This window comes from Diplotaxodon limnothrissa, linkage group LG23, assembly GCF_057381915.1.
Source record: "Diplotaxodon limnothrissa isolate DT_005_m linkage group LG23, D_limnothrissa_male_GT1.1, whole genome shotgun sequence".
Lineage (NCBI taxonomy): Eukaryota > Metazoa > Chordata > Actinopteri > Cichliformes > Cichlidae > Diplotaxodon > Diplotaxodon limnothrissa.
The window spans coordinates 32,317,144-32,333,577 of record NC_140617.1 but is presented as its reverse complement, the minus strand read 5'-3'; the positions used below and the strand labels follow the sequence as shown (position 1 = coordinate 32,333,577).

At 42.6% G+C, this 16,434-nt stretch overlaps 2 protein-coding genes across 4 annotated transcripts; one reads left to right on the top strand and one right to left on the bottom strand.

The window, feature by feature from the left end:
- fam117ba (family with sequence similarity 117 member Ba) lies at positions 1-3,947 on the top strand. Its single transcript, XM_085348727.1, has 7 exons — positions 1-21; positions 1,681-1,764; positions 1,892-2,002; positions 2,733-2,876; positions 3,018-3,225; positions 3,326-3,446; positions 3,722-3,947. Exons 1-7 carry the CDS (start codon positions 1-3, stop codon positions 3,945-3,947), a joined length of 915 nt encoding a protein of 304 aa, XP_085204853.1.
- Positions 3,948-6,685: 2,738 nt separating this feature from the next.
- On the bottom strand, positions 6,686-16,246 carry ical1 (islet cell autoantigen 1-like). Of its 3 annotated transcripts, none has more exons than XM_085347304.1 (15): positions 16,170-16,246; positions 15,397-15,421; positions 15,091-15,265; positions 12,428-12,500; positions 11,878-12,001; positions 11,586-11,784; positions 11,369-11,494; positions 10,371-10,469; positions 10,169-10,254; positions 9,912-9,961; positions 9,728-9,772; positions 9,413-9,568; positions 8,726-8,998; positions 8,545-8,640; positions 6,686-8,299 (listed from the first exon to the last, which is right to left on the bottom strand). In XM_085347304.1, exons 2-15 carry the CDS (start codon positions 15,402-15,404, stop codon positions 8,184-8,186), a joined length of 1,626 nt encoding a protein of 541 aa, XP_085203430.1. In that variant the 5' UTR covers positions 15,405-15,421; positions 16,170-16,246; the 3' UTR covers positions 6,686-8,183. The 3 variants fall into 3 exon arrangements, with proteins under 3 accessions (XP_085203430.1, XP_085203431.1, XP_085203432.1); XM_085347305.1 differs by having other exon boundaries at positions 8,551-8,640; XM_085347306.1 differs by lacking the exon at positions 9,413-9,568.
- Positions 16,247-16,434: the final 188 nt, after the last annotated feature.

The window sequence follows — 16,434 nt, the reverse complement described above, 5'->3', positions numbered from 1 at the left end:
ATGAGGGACAAAGCGACGCAGGTGAGTATAGCGTCTCTTTGTGTAGTAATAATTGTGAGATACACAAAGTTTGCATTTTGTTTATATGCGTAGGCCATAATACATAGTAAAAGTATTATTACTGTTACTGGAAGAGGAAAGAACCCAAAGTGCTGACTGACATAAGGAAGAAAAATTAACAATCTTAAAAATAAATTGTAGGAATTTTATGTTGCCCTTTTTCAGGCTTATTGGGCAACAGCTTAAGATGCGTTTCAGTCATCCTCTTCCCAGGCACAGCAGGTATATGTGGGTGGTTTCTGCAAGACTGCAGGAAGAGAGGTTGGTTAGGTTTGGGAGGACATTATAGACTGACTGGATAAACTTGATCTAGGGTGGCTCAGCCTTCCATAGTTTTAACCACAAGATATTCCAGTTCATTAACTGCTCCCATAAATTCCACATTCTTTGCTGCCGTGTCCCAACCATCCTACTGCATTGGGTTTCCTCTACCCCTGCTTGGGTCAGTTCCTGGACCTACTGGCTTCTTTCCCTTCCTTGGGCCTTGCCCTATTGAGGTTCCAGAGCTCTCCACTTCCTGCCTGTCCTTACCTCTTATGCCAACCAAGGAGACTCTGGTGTTACTGGAGTCTCTATACAGCATCATCTCTGTTGTTTGGGTTTGACTGAAAACCATGAATTCTTCTGATAGTCTGCTCAAGAGGAGTCACATCTTATTCTTCCTCCCATATAAAGCTGCCTCTGTGTAATTCACAGTCCTGCAAAAGTGTCTATCTGCGTACACGCTTCAGTTCGGACAGTAAGCGGACAGATATATGCTTCCGTGCAGTCCTCTAAAATCCCAGCTGAACATAACTGTGTGTCTGGCAAATGCTGATTGGTTCACCGGTGGGTGGAACAGGGCAAACAGCTGAACAGAAGAGAACAGAAGAACCATGAAAAATATATATTTTTTAAAATAGAGAATGAAAAGCAGAAACAGTGTTTGCAGTATTTTTCACTTCAGCACTTTGTATGTTATGACTGCACTCTTTTCTGCAGCTGGCTGACAAACCAGCAGCAGCATAAGCAAGAGTGGTGCACAAACCGGTTTTACCAGACACTTTATACACTGCCTTGATAACAGAGCTCTCCACAGGTAGACAGGCCATCCCAGACTGCTAACAGACTGTCAGCGTGCTACCCTTGCTGAACCACAAATCCACTTTAGGCTACAAGGAAGGGCCAACCACCTACTAGCAATCGTGCTCCCAAACCCATAATGGCCAGTGTGACATTGTAAACCAGCAGTGTGGCAGGATGCCATGCCAGTAAATCCAGCCCTTGAACTTTACTGCCAACACTTTACTGATTTGTCCAACAATATAAGCCAGGTTTTCAGCTCTCTTGTGTTTCATGAGTTATGGTTGTGTCACTCGGTTTGCTGTTGGAAGACCTTCCCCAGGCTCTTAACTGGCTTCTCAGTTATAACATAAAAAACATGTTCTGCACCCATCCTATAAGTCAGTTCTATAAATGGGGAGTTGGTGTTGTCTGTTTAAATAATCCCTATATATTTGATTAAGAACTGTCAAATGTTTTTTGGTTTCAGCTGTATTTTTTTTTCCTGTTTAGCAGTTTTAAGCTTGTGTGTTTGAGCTTTAGTTCTGAACAGTGTATGTGTGGATCTGTGTGTGTCAGACTCCCAGGGCCTGGGCAGATGAGAGGAGGAGGGGCTCACACAAACGCTCGGCCTCCTGTGGGAGCACCGACCAGCTCAAGGAGGTCACTTTCTTACCTGATTACAGGCCCAAATAAACAACAAATTACAATACGGGTCCTGGAGCATACTGAATCCCTTGTTTCTCAGCATGCCACCGTTAACACTGATGTCTGTATGTGCTCTCTTCAGATCGCCAAATTGCGTCAGCAGCTACAGCGCAGCAAACGCAGCAGCCGCCATCGGAGGGACAAAGAGCGCAAGGCCCCTTTCAATGGCAGCCACACCATTATCCAATCGCAGGTGACTAATAGAGACAGCATGCAGGTTGGAGGAAGACTGTGTTGGGTACCTGATCTGGGTTTTTGAGGACGTCCCACTTTCTCGATGTCCTTATTTAGCTCCAGTGTGTGTGTGATGTAGACGTATGTACACATTTAGTGGCCACTCATGTCATTCTACTGTATGCGACAGAGATGGCAGTAGGGCCACTCACACGTTCCCTGTGGAGTCTGTTGCAATTCAGCTGTCCTGTATTCTGGATGTCCTGGAAGAAAATGAATGACTGGCTCAGATATAGTGCATTTATGCTATAGCAAACGTTAGTTCTGATAAATTATCTCCACATTTGTTTCTTTCTATGGCATTGACCGTTTAAAGCAGAGGTCCCCAACCTGTTTTGCGCCACGGACCGGTTTGTGCCCGGCAATATTTTCACGGAATGGCCTTTAAGGTGTCGCGGATAAATACAACAAAGTAAAACTAGTACCGGTACCGAAAAAAAGAAGATTTATTCATAACACACGTGAAAAGACCCAGGAAAACCGAGTTAATGAAAAAAACGATAACAAAATAACACTAAAAACCCTGAAAACCATACATTTCACACCCGAGTCTCACTCTCGCGGTCTGGTACCAAATGACTCACACACTGGTACCGGTCCATGGCCCGGGGGTTGGGGACCGCTGGTTTAAAGTCACTAAACCCCCAGATGACGTTTGTAATAAATTCGGTTTGTCTGTGTTTTTGCAGTCGCCTATGCCTAAGACCATTCTGATACCCATCCCTATATCCAAGTCGTCGGCCCCTCGTTTCCGCAACAGCGTGGAGGGCCTTAACCAGGAGATCGAACGCATCATCATCCGTGACACCCCCGAGAAGGATGAGACTATTGTTGTGAGTTTCAATGAGTTAACGTGCTCCCAGTGTGTTAAATGTCGTGTCCTTCCCTAAAAAAAAACTAATCTCAGATTGGTTTCTTTTTTAAAGATTGGAGATATAATTGTGATTTTGTGTGTGTGTGTGTTCGTGCAACAGCCACAAGATGTCCCCGATGGGCACCGTGCACCCCCTCCTGTCCCCCTACAGCGAAGTAGCAGTACCCGCAGCATCGACACGCAGACTCCCTCTGGCGGGGGCCTGAGCAGTAACCATAGCAACTGCAGTAGCCGTCCCGACTCCATCTCACCCTCCTACCTCACCGTCCTCAACGACACGTGTGGAGGCAGCCCATACGAGGACAAAGGTGACCAACGCACGCATACATACAAGAGTCAAAACCAGACACATAGCGGTGCCTTTGTGAGCTCGACGTGTCGCTAACCCACCTTCTTGCTTATTCTCAGAGCTGGGACCTTGCTCCCCGCTGCCCAAATACGCCGCCTCTCCTAGACCCAACAACAGCTACATGTTCAAGAGAGAACCTCCAGAGGGCTGTGAGAAGGTCAAAGTGTCTGAGGAGTCAATGTGAGTGGAAAAGGAGGTGTTCAGCGTCCTTCCAGTTGGTGTCCCATAAAATCACATAGAACAACCAAAATCGACATCAAATATGCCAAGTACTGTTTGTGTGTGTGTGAGCGAACCTTAATTTATCTCTCCACAGTTACATTGTTGTCCAAACGCCATTAAAGGTGTCTAAGTGTTTTTCTAAGTGTGTCAAGAGTTTTGCAAAATCATGATGAACTTGTATAAAAACAAGAGGTTAACATGTAGGCTAAATATGACTCTGCATGTGTTTCCAGGCCCAAGCCTCTGCAGGAGATCCCTCCCTTTCTGTGTCCTGACCGCAACAAGGTCAACTTCATTCCTAACAGCGGCTCTGCCTTCTGCCTCGTCAGCATCCTCAAGCCCTTACTCCCCGCCCCGGACCTCAACTTTCGCTCCGGCGTGGGCCTGCAAAGCCTATCCCCATCCCTTGTGCCTCTGTCCACCCAGCCCTGCCTCCTGGAGGAGCCGGAGAGTTTCTGATGCCCCCCCTGCAGCCTTCCAGTCCGCACACACCCCTTCCTTTCCTCTAAAACAGCCTCCCCCCACCAACATAATCCAAAAACATTTGAGGAAATGGCCCTTCTGCTCTAAAAAACTGCCTTCAGCATGCCAGCTAAGCTCTCTCTGATGTCCTTATCTTGTTCAAAAAGCGCTTCCCACTGCCTCTCCTCATCAGACAACTACAATGTGAGAGTCCTGCAGGCCTGAGCAGACCTCTGCAGCTAACATTTCATCGCTTTCTTCTACCTTAGTGCTGGTTATTGTTCCTGTTTTTTTGGGAGGAAAAGGGAGGAAGGACAGACTTTTTTATTTCATCGTATTATACCATGGCGCCTTTCCACGGACATATCTTTTTTTCTATCTGTAGTTATTTCTCTTGATATGAAATATGCCTTCCATGATAACAAAAAAAGGCTGCTGGTTTCCTTAGTGACCAAGAGTTTGACCACAGAGGCTAATTTTGGTGCTGCCAGAAAATATAGTAGCAAAACTTCAAGAGATGGGGAAAAAGACGAGTTCAAAATGTGCCTGATATTTTTCACTGATTTCCCTGAGTCATCATAGTGCTCTGATGATGTTGACGTTTAGATGAGACATCTTTGCACTATCGTGGCCATATATTCATAGAGAAAGGCTGAACCATCTTCAAAACAAGCAAACAATGAGACGGTGCATAATTCACACCTTGAAACAAGTAAATACTTTATTTGGACCACCTTGTAAACCAAATCCAGACATCTGTTTTGTACTTTTATTAGCTGTTTGCCACAAAAGTTAGCTAAAACTGGGACAAAGCAGTGCCTTTGTTACGCTAACTGGTAGCAGTGAACTGGTCCCCTGCTGGGCAGCTTGTATCTTTGAGGAACACAGGCCAGGGCTAAGCGTGCAGCATGTTCAGCCTCCTTCCCAAGTCTCCCTCTTTTTACTCCGCCGTATTTGTTCCTTCTTTTTCCAGCTCTTTATCCCCTTTTTTCTCTCACTTTCACCGTAATGCTAATTTCCTTCTGACTTGCTCAGCTTGTGTTCAAATGTGTCCAGTAGGGCCCCTCTTCCCTGCAGGACAGGCTCCCTTCTGACGTGCAGGGCTGAGAGTACGGAGATGTTGGTGAACCTGAGTATTACACAGCAGACTGGTCGATGGGGGGGCGTACAAATTAGAACCCACTTTACTGTGTAGATTCGGTCTACAAACTGACGGGCAGCAATTTGAAGTGAAAGATTAGAGACTAGTGGTGAAGGTAGTAGAGCATTAATGAGCTATTTAGACAGATAGTTCCCTCAGAAATTTGTAGAGACTAAAGATAAAGGTAAAAGATAGATTGTAATATTAAAAAATAATATCAGAGTTGAATGTAGTGTAAAAATAAACAACCGTGGTTGGATCTGATGTAACTGTAGACAGTAAAACCCGGATGTAGCAGGAGTGCATCCTGAATGTTGTACTTTCTGACTTTAGAGTGAGCATAGTTTTAAAAAACAGACTTGCTGTTCTGTTCAGCAACACCTGAAAATGGGGACTGAGCCTTTAAAGCAGGGGTGGGGAACTCCAGGCTTTGAGGGCTGGTGTCCTGCAGGTTTTAGATATCACCCTGGGTCAACACCCCTGAATCAAATGATTAGTTCATTACCAGGCGAGGAGGTAATTTAGCCATTTAAATCAGCTGTGTTGGATCAAGGACACACCTAAAAACTGTAGGACACCAGCCCCTGAGGCCTGGAGTTCCCCAAACCTGCTTTAAAGTAATCAAGTGTTTACTGAGCTCATGGAGCGAGATAGTTGAGGGTGATTTTCCCTGAGATTTCTGTCTTAAGATTACTGTTTTAAGGCACTTCCATGTCAGCTTCACTGCATCTGTTTTTATACTGTCTGCAGCTGCACATCTGATTGGCGCACAAAAGTATAGTCTGTGATTTAAATTCAGCGAGCAACATGAAAGATCATTGTATGAAGACAACTGTATTCTTGTGCAGTTTATGGGTCACCAGCCTCTCCCTGCCTCGGCCCATCCTCTTGTATTCTTGTATATGTCTACTACTCGACTGTGCCTGCTATGGTAGGATAGGAATGTACCGGGTTTGTAAATATAGAGGCACGATGTGTTTGTATTTATCGGCTGAAAAAGATATGTATCAGAATGAGTCACAAGTGTACGACTCCCCTACTCCCCCCTCCTATTCCCTCACCAAGTACTGTGAATTCCTACATGTCTCATTATTGTGAATAATAATAATGTATTTATTTATCAGATAGGAGTGTAATTGGGTCTTAAGAGTTTTAATCCTGAAGAGATTTCATCATCATCCATCTCAGGTTGTAGTGCACAGAAAACAAGATACTCAGACTTCTCAGTGCGCACTAACAAGTTTACTGAACCGAGAGCAAACCAACAGCTGCTGTTTATGTAGCCTCACACAGTGGAGATCCTGAATTACTTAAATATGTAGCAGAGCTGAAGTAGACAGAAGCATTGTTCAGTGACCTGGTCCAGAATAATAGGTAGTCCTAAAAAATGATTATGTAACAAAAAACATGTTTAAACTATGAAGAAAATGCTGACAAACAATCACACCTACATATTCCCTTTTGTCTTTTTCAGATGTGTTTACAGGAACAAAAAGATTTGTATATGTGAAAATACAGATTTATTCCCCACTTTTAGTCGTATTGGAGTGAGGCACGACACAGCAAAAAGTCGACACGTCAGTTTTTTGTTTGCTTGTCCCGTTTATTGGAAACAACTGCCAAGTTAAATTCTTTTGAGTGAAATAAAAAGGAATAGTTAAATAAAGCATCTGTGATTGACTTGAGAAATACATTCTTTTACCTAAAGTGAGGAAATCAAGAGTCAGTTGTGTGTGTGTGTGTGTGTGTATATATATATATATATATATATATATATATATACACACACACACACACACATACATACACACACATATACATAGTTATAGTGTCAGGCTTCCTTCTTGCTTTCTTGTCCCCTTGCCTCAATTGCTGAGTAGTAGTGAGGTTTGTTTGTATTCCCAAAAGCTGAGATAATAATGTGCAGCTGGTATTAAGTCATTTTTGTGAGTTGCTCAACTTCGAGACACACAGTCTTATTACTTTAGCTCAACTGAGTGTGGTTATACAGGCACACAAATATCGTAACTAAGGATTTGGTTTCAGTCTGTGCATGTGGAGAGAATATTTACATGATAACTCGTTTTCATCAAATCGGTTTTAGAAACACAGCTCTGCACATTTTTTCACTAAACTTATAAATACTCAGAAATGCAGGTTTCTGCAGTTTTTCGCACTCAAAGAAGTACAATCACTAAATCTACAGCAAGTGAAGGATCCATGTTTTTTAAATATGTGACATGGTAACAGCTCTCCAGTGTTGATTCCTCCATATAAACCATATATATCTGTGTATCTTCAAAATACACACCACACAAAGTTAAAATAGTCAGTTACAGTGTTACTTGATAGTGTTGCTTTTCTTCCATCTTTACAGTACGCTGCACAACAAAAACTCCGTTTCTCCAACCAGTAATAGTGCTGTCATTTGTAAATCAGTACATTTTTATGTACCAATAACAATAAAAATCCCATGGCCAAAATTTCCTTCAAAAGTACAGAATAAATCCTTCACAGATTTTTCTTGGCCCTGGATTTGTGATTGTTAAACAACAGATGAGACTATTTCAAACATACATTTTGACCCAGTTTGAGTGAAATCACAGATGAAGATGGACAGATAGAAGACTCTGTGCCTGCACTCTAACTCCAGCTGATTAAGCATACAATGCAGGCCAGTTATTACAGAGCTCTATCAATAAAGTAAATCAAAGTAATGCAGACGCGAAGATTCAGAGTTTCTCCAGTGATGGTGATACACTGTGTTCCTGGTGCAGCTGGAAATACACTATATAAAATAGTGTAAAACATGTAATATATCCTATGATGAGACATTTTGAGTCCCTGACAGTGACCCACAGAAAAAAACCCTTCAAAGTAAACCTGAAACCCAAAACATGAGGTTTGCTGTGTACATGACTTCACAGGTAGTGTTAACAGTCTTCACTGACAATGTTTCCTGTTTAAAACACCATCTTTTACTCATATGCGTCTTTCTCACTGTTCGTGTTTGTTTACTTGAATGATGACATGGAACATTGCAAAGAATCCTTGGGGAGAGAAGATGCACGCACATACACACAAGCACATATTCAGGCATTGAGCAGCTCGTCTGCAGATCGTCCGATGGCATCAGGGTTGGAAAGAGGGTCGAGGTCTGCAAACAGGTTGAACCAGGCAGACATGTCTTTGGATCCCCCAGGGGTAGCTGCATATACACACACACATATTTATACATTTTATAAGTTTACTGCACAGCAGCCACACCTGGATCAGCAATATATTTAGCAAATATCAACTAATTAAAGTTACAGTACAGTCTCTTAACTGGCAGTTATGTGAGAATGCATCCAAGGCCACGGATGCATAAGATGCGTAACAAGGAACACAAATTACTTCCTCCAGGGAGTATTTTTAAGTAGTGTACTTTCTGAGGAATGAGGAAGAGCTTACCATTACCTGCAAATTTGGGAGCTGGCTGAGCTGATTGGTTTGGACTTTGAGGAACCTGCAGGGGTGGAGCTTGGAACATAGGAGGGGTTGCCCAACCTAAAAGGTAAACAGCCATTGTGAAGAATCCAGTAGCACAATCAGTTATCAGATAGTATGCTGCAGTAAGCAACATGTGGCTCACCTGTGGAACTCAAACTGTGATCCAGCAGCTGGGAGGGCAGAAAGCCTGTGGGGCTAGGGGGGTTAGAGGGTGGACGTGCTGCTGTTGCACCACTCTGTGCTCCTTGGCTGGTTGTGGGGACACTGGGAGAGGTAAACATCCCAAAAGCATCCTGCCATTCTTTGCTGAACTCATCACTAGCTCCTGAACCAGGGCTAAGAAGGTCTTTGAGGAAGGCCATGTCCCCTGGTTCACCGTCCTCCTGTGGCTGACGGCCAGTGTGCAGACTCCCATCTAGAGGGAAGGGGGAAGAACAGGAAAGTTATTAAACCAGAGACAAAACACATCCGAAACGAACAAAGTCAGATGAGGTCTGACCATGAAAAAGAGGACTAAAATTAGAACAGAAGGTTAAGACTTCAGTTCAGCTACTTGTTGAGTAACAACATGCAATGAGGGAAACGCAGCTATGTATCCGTCCTCTATAAAATGAGTCCGAAAATAAAGAGATGAATTGGTCCCAATTGCTTAATGTTAATCACACATTTAGAAAAGACTGATAGTGGAAGCAAAAAGACTGAACCCACAAGTTGAAACCTCAGTAGGAGTGAATTTCTGATGACACCAAGCAAAGTCAAGTAGGACGCCGACACTTAGTGAAGCAGGTTGAAGTTAGAATGAGAGGAAAAAGACAGCCAACCAGTTTACCGGTGGCAGGCAGCTGTGAGAGGCCAAACTCGAGGTTTCCAAAGCCCTGAGGCTGGTGTAGGGCATTTGCTGGGGCTGTGGGCTGTGGCATGTCACAGGCCATAAGCATCAGGTCATCATCAGAGCTTCTTGACAGTCCACTGAGGTTTTGCAGGGCTGGTGTGGATGTGATAGCAATTTGGTGAGCTGAGATCAAACGATCATAAAGCCAATAGACATCCATTCCACAATCAGCAGCAGCAATTCATGCATGCATGTTGTATTTGCACGAGTGCCAGCTACAGAACACAGTTAAACAAGCAGACAGTCACTTACCGCAGTCATCAGTCTGCCTCTGCCCATCACTACTGAGTGGGAGGTCTGGAAAATAAAACAATTCATTAGTAATGTGTAATTTGCTATTGACGATATTTTTCTTCCTCGATTTTATAGGTATGCTTGGATGCTTCGAGTGTAGCTGGTGCAGACTGCCTTTTAGCCGACAGGTGGCAGTACATACCTGCATCGGTGGCACTTCCTGACAGGTTGTCATCATCCAAGGAAAGCAGACTAAGAAACGAAAGAGAGAAAAGGGTAAATAACGATAAAAAGTGTCTTATAGGATGCTTTTGCTATTTATAGCAATGCAGTGGCCTTGATTTGATTTGGAGACGCTTTTAGAAACCACTTGGGTAAACACTGCTCCAAGTCCTGATCGTACAAAAGGATTTCATGAGACACTTTTCAATTCAGATTTGTCCCATCATGTTCTCATACCTTTCTGTGTTGCTCTGCAGTGCTGCCTTCTCTTTCTCCTCTTGTTTTTTAGAGTCTGAGATTTGCTCCAGGGGATCCCGCAGATCCTGAGGGAAGTACAAACAGTGGTACATTTCAATCTATGGAAAACTTTAGATTCAAGTACTTTGAACCACTACAGTTTGGTGTTTAAGTAGAAGCAAAGGGCAACATTCTGAAATACCTTGAGTGTGGTAAACTGGTATGGTACATGTCCCTGGAAGGCCTTGTGGATTTCTGACATGGCCTGAGCAGTTTTCTCCCAGAACTGCAGCAGGGTGGTCTAACAGCACAGAGAAAGCCCAATCACTGAAAACATTAATTTTAGGAGTCCCTAAACACATCAGTCTTATTACAGGTTAGCTTGATCTCTCTTCAACAAACAAGAGCCTAAACTTAACTTATGACTTTTAGGCTCTGTGAATGGTACTCATGGTCACTGATTAGTGGTCTTTGATCAATGAGCTTTGATCAATAGTTGTTGATTAATGGTCATGAGAATTTGCATATTAATGATCAAGGAACTGACCTCCAAGCCCATTGTTCTTTCAGTGGTCCTAGTTTCAGCCATAAAGCAAATGTACTGTTTATAAGATTGGGGAAACCTACAGTCAGCTAAGACTGAAGAAGTCACTTGGATGAGTGACGAAACGTTTCTCTGACTGAAAACGCTACGTCCAGATGAACAGAATCAACTTTTAGGGCCTGAGTGTTTTTACACAGCAAAAAAAAAAAAAGAAGATTAGATTACAGTGGGTGAAATAATTATTCACCACTTACTAGATTTGTAAGTTTGCTCACTTACAATGGAAAAAGTCAGTTTTAGCTTTTGCCAGCTTGCTCCTACAAGAGGTAAAGACCCTACAATAATACAAAGAAACCCCAACAATCAGACAGCTTCCTATGAGCGAGCACTATTGCAACAACGGGAAGGAAAAACTCCCTTTTAACAGGATGAAACCTTTGGCAGAACCAGGCTCAGGTAAGACCGGCCATCTGCCACGACTGGTTGGAATTTAGTCGCTTTAAAAAAAAAAAAAAAAAAGCTCAAGAAACATTTGGGACAGAGTTAATCGTCAGTACTCGTACTAGACTTCATTACATTTAGAAGTGTTCCTCACATTTTGTCCACCGCATTAACAAAGTGGGGAAGCCATTCCTAGAAATGATAAAAACTTGTACCTGGTAGGTACAGAGGGAGTGGGAGAGCATATTGCAGCGGCTTGCTCCCAGCATGTCCACCTTCTGACACACATCGTTCTTCAGCTTTTCAAACTGGCTCTTTGTCCCTCTTACCTGGGCCTGGACCTGTGGACAAAAAGACATCTGCATTATATACACATACATACACAGAGTACTGCAAAAGAAAACCAACCCGAACAAATGGGCCACATCATGCCTTGCGAAACTTTTCCAGCTGTTTGTAGGTGTCTGGGTCGAGCTCTTGGGAGATATCTTTCATCCAGAGCAGAGCTCCTCTGTACTCTGTGCGAGCCTTCTCCATGCAGGTTACTGTCAAAAGTGTGTCCGAAATGGCACGCCGCCGGAACGTCTCCACTTCCTGGTGCAAACGGTGCAGTGACGGACAAAGTGCCATCCTGAAGAAAAAAGACAGGAAACAGTTCGTGTTTGTGTACTCGCATTTTTATAGCGCATAATCACTAGTGCCAGTGTTCTCTCCTGCTGCTAACCTCTGTTTGGCAGAGGCACACAGAGCCTTGCTAGTGGCATCCATCATGTTTCCAGCCTTTGTGCGATCGTGCTCGGCTTGGAATCGCAGGAACAGGCCGAGCTCATTCTCCTCTTGAGACAAGCCTGAAGAAAGAGAAACGAAGACAGCTGCACAATGAAATCGCAGGACTTTCATAAATGAGTGACTAATGCAGTTTGATAGATTCTCATAAACCTGCAGCACTAACACTGCTAAAGAATAAAGCTGCACACTCAAAAAAACTTTAGATAATTTTTTCAATCAGCTCTCCCTAGTTTTTAGCAGGAATTACTCGAGTGCTATATGTGCTACATCATGTGCTTCACACTTCAACTTACGAAATGTGACAGCAGCTCACACTGAATGATGGAAAATGCCCTTCATTTACTTACACTATTAAATTCTGGAAAGCTGCACGCATCAACAAAATGTTCACCCATAATGGTTAGTTGTATGTCTCCGGAGTGCTCTGATATAGCAACGCCTGGAATTCCTACCTCATTGAGAAGCTGACTCAGAATCTGACTCACGTGTGATCCTGTCCTGATACTTCTCGATCACCTTCAGCAGCTCTGTGCACGTAGACTGAACGGAGCGGAAGAACTGCAGAGACAAACAGGAACGATCTTGAGATCTTTTCTTAAAACATCTCCTTTTGATTAACCTTTTTGCTTTTTTTTTTTTTGAAAGTCAAGTTTTGTTCTTTAACAGTGCGACGTTTGCTCCTCTTCACTGCTGACAATCACAAAACAGAACAGATTTTTATGGCCCTTTCCATCTGTTGTCAGTGAGCTGCCTCTTCTCCCGCCTGGTAGACAACAGCAGTGACTACATGTGTCATAGCAACACATATTCTGAGGCCATTTTAGTGCTGCTGTCTGACAGAAAGGAAAGGGTCACCTTGATCTCTAGAGTCTGCTGAAGAATAGTAAGTAGTAGTTTAAAAAATAAATAAATAAAATAGTAGCACTACAGTATAGAAAGTACATGTACACTCTATTTGTATTACTAGAGCTATTTTATAATATACTGCAACACTGAACATTGGTTCTTTAACTTGTTAGTTACTGTCTTGGAGCAACTGTGTCCACATAATTTCCTCTGAGTTTAATAAATTATTCCGATTCTTTGTCTTATTCTTAGCAGAGAGACGGGCTCACTGAAGATTGTGAGACAGCAGAAGTTGTGGGTGTGCTGAACATGTGTAGTTACTCTTTAACTGTAGAGTAAACAGTCATTAACTTTAATCTGGACCTCAGCGGTGGCCAAACATATCAGCATACAGGTGACTTCTCCTGCACAACGCCTCTAAGTAAAACGAGCATTACTAACCAAGCTTTGCACTTACTGTGATTTTCTAGAACATAAACACAATGACACAGAACAATATATACAAAATTCATTAATCATGAATTCCATTCTTCTATATGCAATATAACAATGTGCTGCTCCGTAAATATGACGGGAGGTTTTATTTTGATAGATTACGTGTCACAAATCAATACTAGCAGAAAGAGCAATCTGAAGACGCACAGAGGTACCTTTTGTCTGTCTCACAGGGGGATGAATTTCTTCTGTTCTCCTGAGAGCAGAAGAACAGAAGAAAGATAATCTCGTACCAGAGCAAAACAAAGGCCTTTAGGGCAGAACCTGCACGACTAAATAACAGCCGTGTTTCAGCAAACCCAGAGAAGTGCTCTTCTTTGACGAGAAGTAAAAGAGCACACTGTACCCCATCCAGCTGTTGTTGCAAAAGTCTCATGAATAATTAGCACTCATGTAAGTGGACAGGGAAAAGATCTCTGTAAGCAATGGACACCAGGAAACAATGCACTGTAGGTAAGAGCTTTTCGGTTGTTATTTTGATATGTGTGATTCCTTTTATTTTCCTCTCAGCAGCAAAACAGCAGGCAACAGAGTTTACGACAGTTTAAAGATGCATTCATTATTTTGATATTCAGATTACTGCTGACTACTGAGTGATCAAGGCCACAGTTGCTTTAGAGACCTTTGAAATGTTCTCCACTCACCTACAAGACTGTGAACACTAAACAGTTATTTTATCTCTAAGAAGAGATATCCAATACTGTCTGCCTTCTAATGAACTGCATTTCACTTATTCTAGCTGTTGTCTTGTGAAAAAGGTGAGCGATTTAAAAAACAAAAACAACAACAACAACAGGTAGGTGAAGAGTTTGTGATCTGTACTAAACTTGCAGATGCAGTTTTCTCCAGGAGCAAATGGACGTGAAGCCACCGGGGCAAATGCTGGTTCAGTGCCGTGCTTTTAACTCAAGCAGGGAGTTTAGCACTCCTGTGGTTACTCAACTGAAACCAAATCCTTCCCTTGGGAAAAGGACAAAATCCTTAGGAAGTTAGCCTGAGTACTATACAGCAGAGAACTTTTTTTATTTAGACAAGAAAATATTCTTGTCTTGTCTAAATAAAAAAAGACAAGAATATTTTCTTGTCTTCAAACTTTTTCTAAAATATCAATGTATTATGTGAAAACAGAATGAATGTTTTGTGCTTTCTTTGTGAGTTAGCAGGACTTTGTAGGGGGTTTTATTTTGAAAGGTTTTGAAAAGAACAGGATGAAAATCGCAAGTTCATCGCTGTATCTTAAACAGCTGGCTTGCTCACTGCTGAATGGGGCAAGGTTGTTTCCTGGCATAGATTCCCGGCCTCCCAGGGAAAAGAATGGAGGTCGACACCTGCGCCTCACAAGCCACAAGTTAGAATTAGGGTTAACTGTAACCCCATTAATACATATACTATATGTATTCATTTATCCTCTCCCAATTACATCTGTCATCCACCCATCTGCCCTCCACAATCCCAATGTCTCCTGACCTAAAACAGCTAAGTTAGGATAAGTTATGGCTATCTGTGGAAGACAGAAGAGTCGAACAAGATCAAACCAATATGACGGAAAATAAAGGAAAAACAAACATCCTGTAGTTCCTGTGCTTAAAGCCATTCCTCAAAACTTCAAGTTTGTGAGCTGCTTTTTTCCTACTCTGGAAGCTGTTATTTAATTTTAAAAACTGTATTTTCTCAACAGAATTTCTTTTTCTTGAACAGCCCCAGGCTCTTTTGAATAAATTCCTCATTTTCCTTCAAATTTTGAGCAATGAATATCATCTTGTGTGTCGCCAAATATTAAAACACTCTTAAGCCTGTTCTTCCCCACCTCGAGCTTAGCATCCAGGTCAGCATCCGAGGCCACCACATACTCATCCTCCTTCTTGCCTGTGGCTTTGATGAGGACCTGTTTGGTCTTCCAAAATTTCTTCTGCATACGGGCCATCACTGAGCTGTCCTCGCCAAGCAGAGCCCGGCCACCACTCAGCATGTCTCCGGCAAACCTGGAGCCAAGGACATGACGTTGTCAGCAACATTTTTTACCAGGCTCTCTGTGTGTGTGTGTGTGTGTGTGTGTGTGTGTGTGTGTATAAATTGCATATAATGCTCACAATAATAACAAATTTTCACCTACCCGTCCATAGTAGATAACCACTGTTCTAAAAGTATACAAAACAACAGTTTAGACAGATGGAGAGAATAGTAGCATAAAGCATAAATTAATCATTTTAGGTTTCTGTCTAGGTGAAGATTCCTCAACGCAAAAATACATAAGCAGACAGCAGATATGATAGGGGGGAAAGGGTTTTGTACAAAAGTGAATAAAATCCATCTATTCAACGTTTAACACATCATTGAGTAATAAAAGATATTCCTGCAGTTTAGCTTCCTGTATGACTTCGATGTACACACAAACACAAAAAAGCAGTAAACATGCCTGAAGCCTGAGCTGACATATAATCAAGTTACAAACGCTTATGTGGGTTTATTTTGGCCCAAACGCCTCGGTGCTGAGGGCTAAAGAAGCTAATCTAAAATGCCTCGAATATGGAGCAGGGATCAGACACCTGCGACTTCAAGGAGTCAGGGAGAACTGAGACAGCTGGATATCGAGCATTACATTTCAGCAAAATAGAGCTCTCTGACACGTAAAACCCCCCCCCAAACCAGGTGTCGTTCGGACATTTATCTACACAGAGTACAATTATGAAAGGGTAAACACGTAAACGAAGTAAACGAACTAAGGAACCGCAAAGGAGCTTGTGTGCTAGCAGCAGTTTAGCTAGTAGCAGGTTTGATGGTTAAAGCTGCGAAACGTCTTGAGACCATCTAACTGAGCGACCGTGCGTTTTACTGAAAGTCTTTCATTGTATGGCTTCATCCTCTGTAAGGTGAAAACAGTGTTACCTTTATTTACTTTCTCTCCAGCACTCTGTGCATGTATTCAGCTCAGCTAGCCTCCTCTGACGATAGCCATCACCATCTGAGTAACAGAAACAGGATATGGTTAAGCAGCTGCAGCGATGTATGAACACTAGAAGCCGCTGTTAGACAGCTGAATTCAAAGATCGTCTGTTGACAGGATAACCTACCAGAGGATAATCGGTTCTTTCCTCCGATACGTAAAGATGGACGTGATTTGGACGTGATTGGCGTGATAAATAAATATATA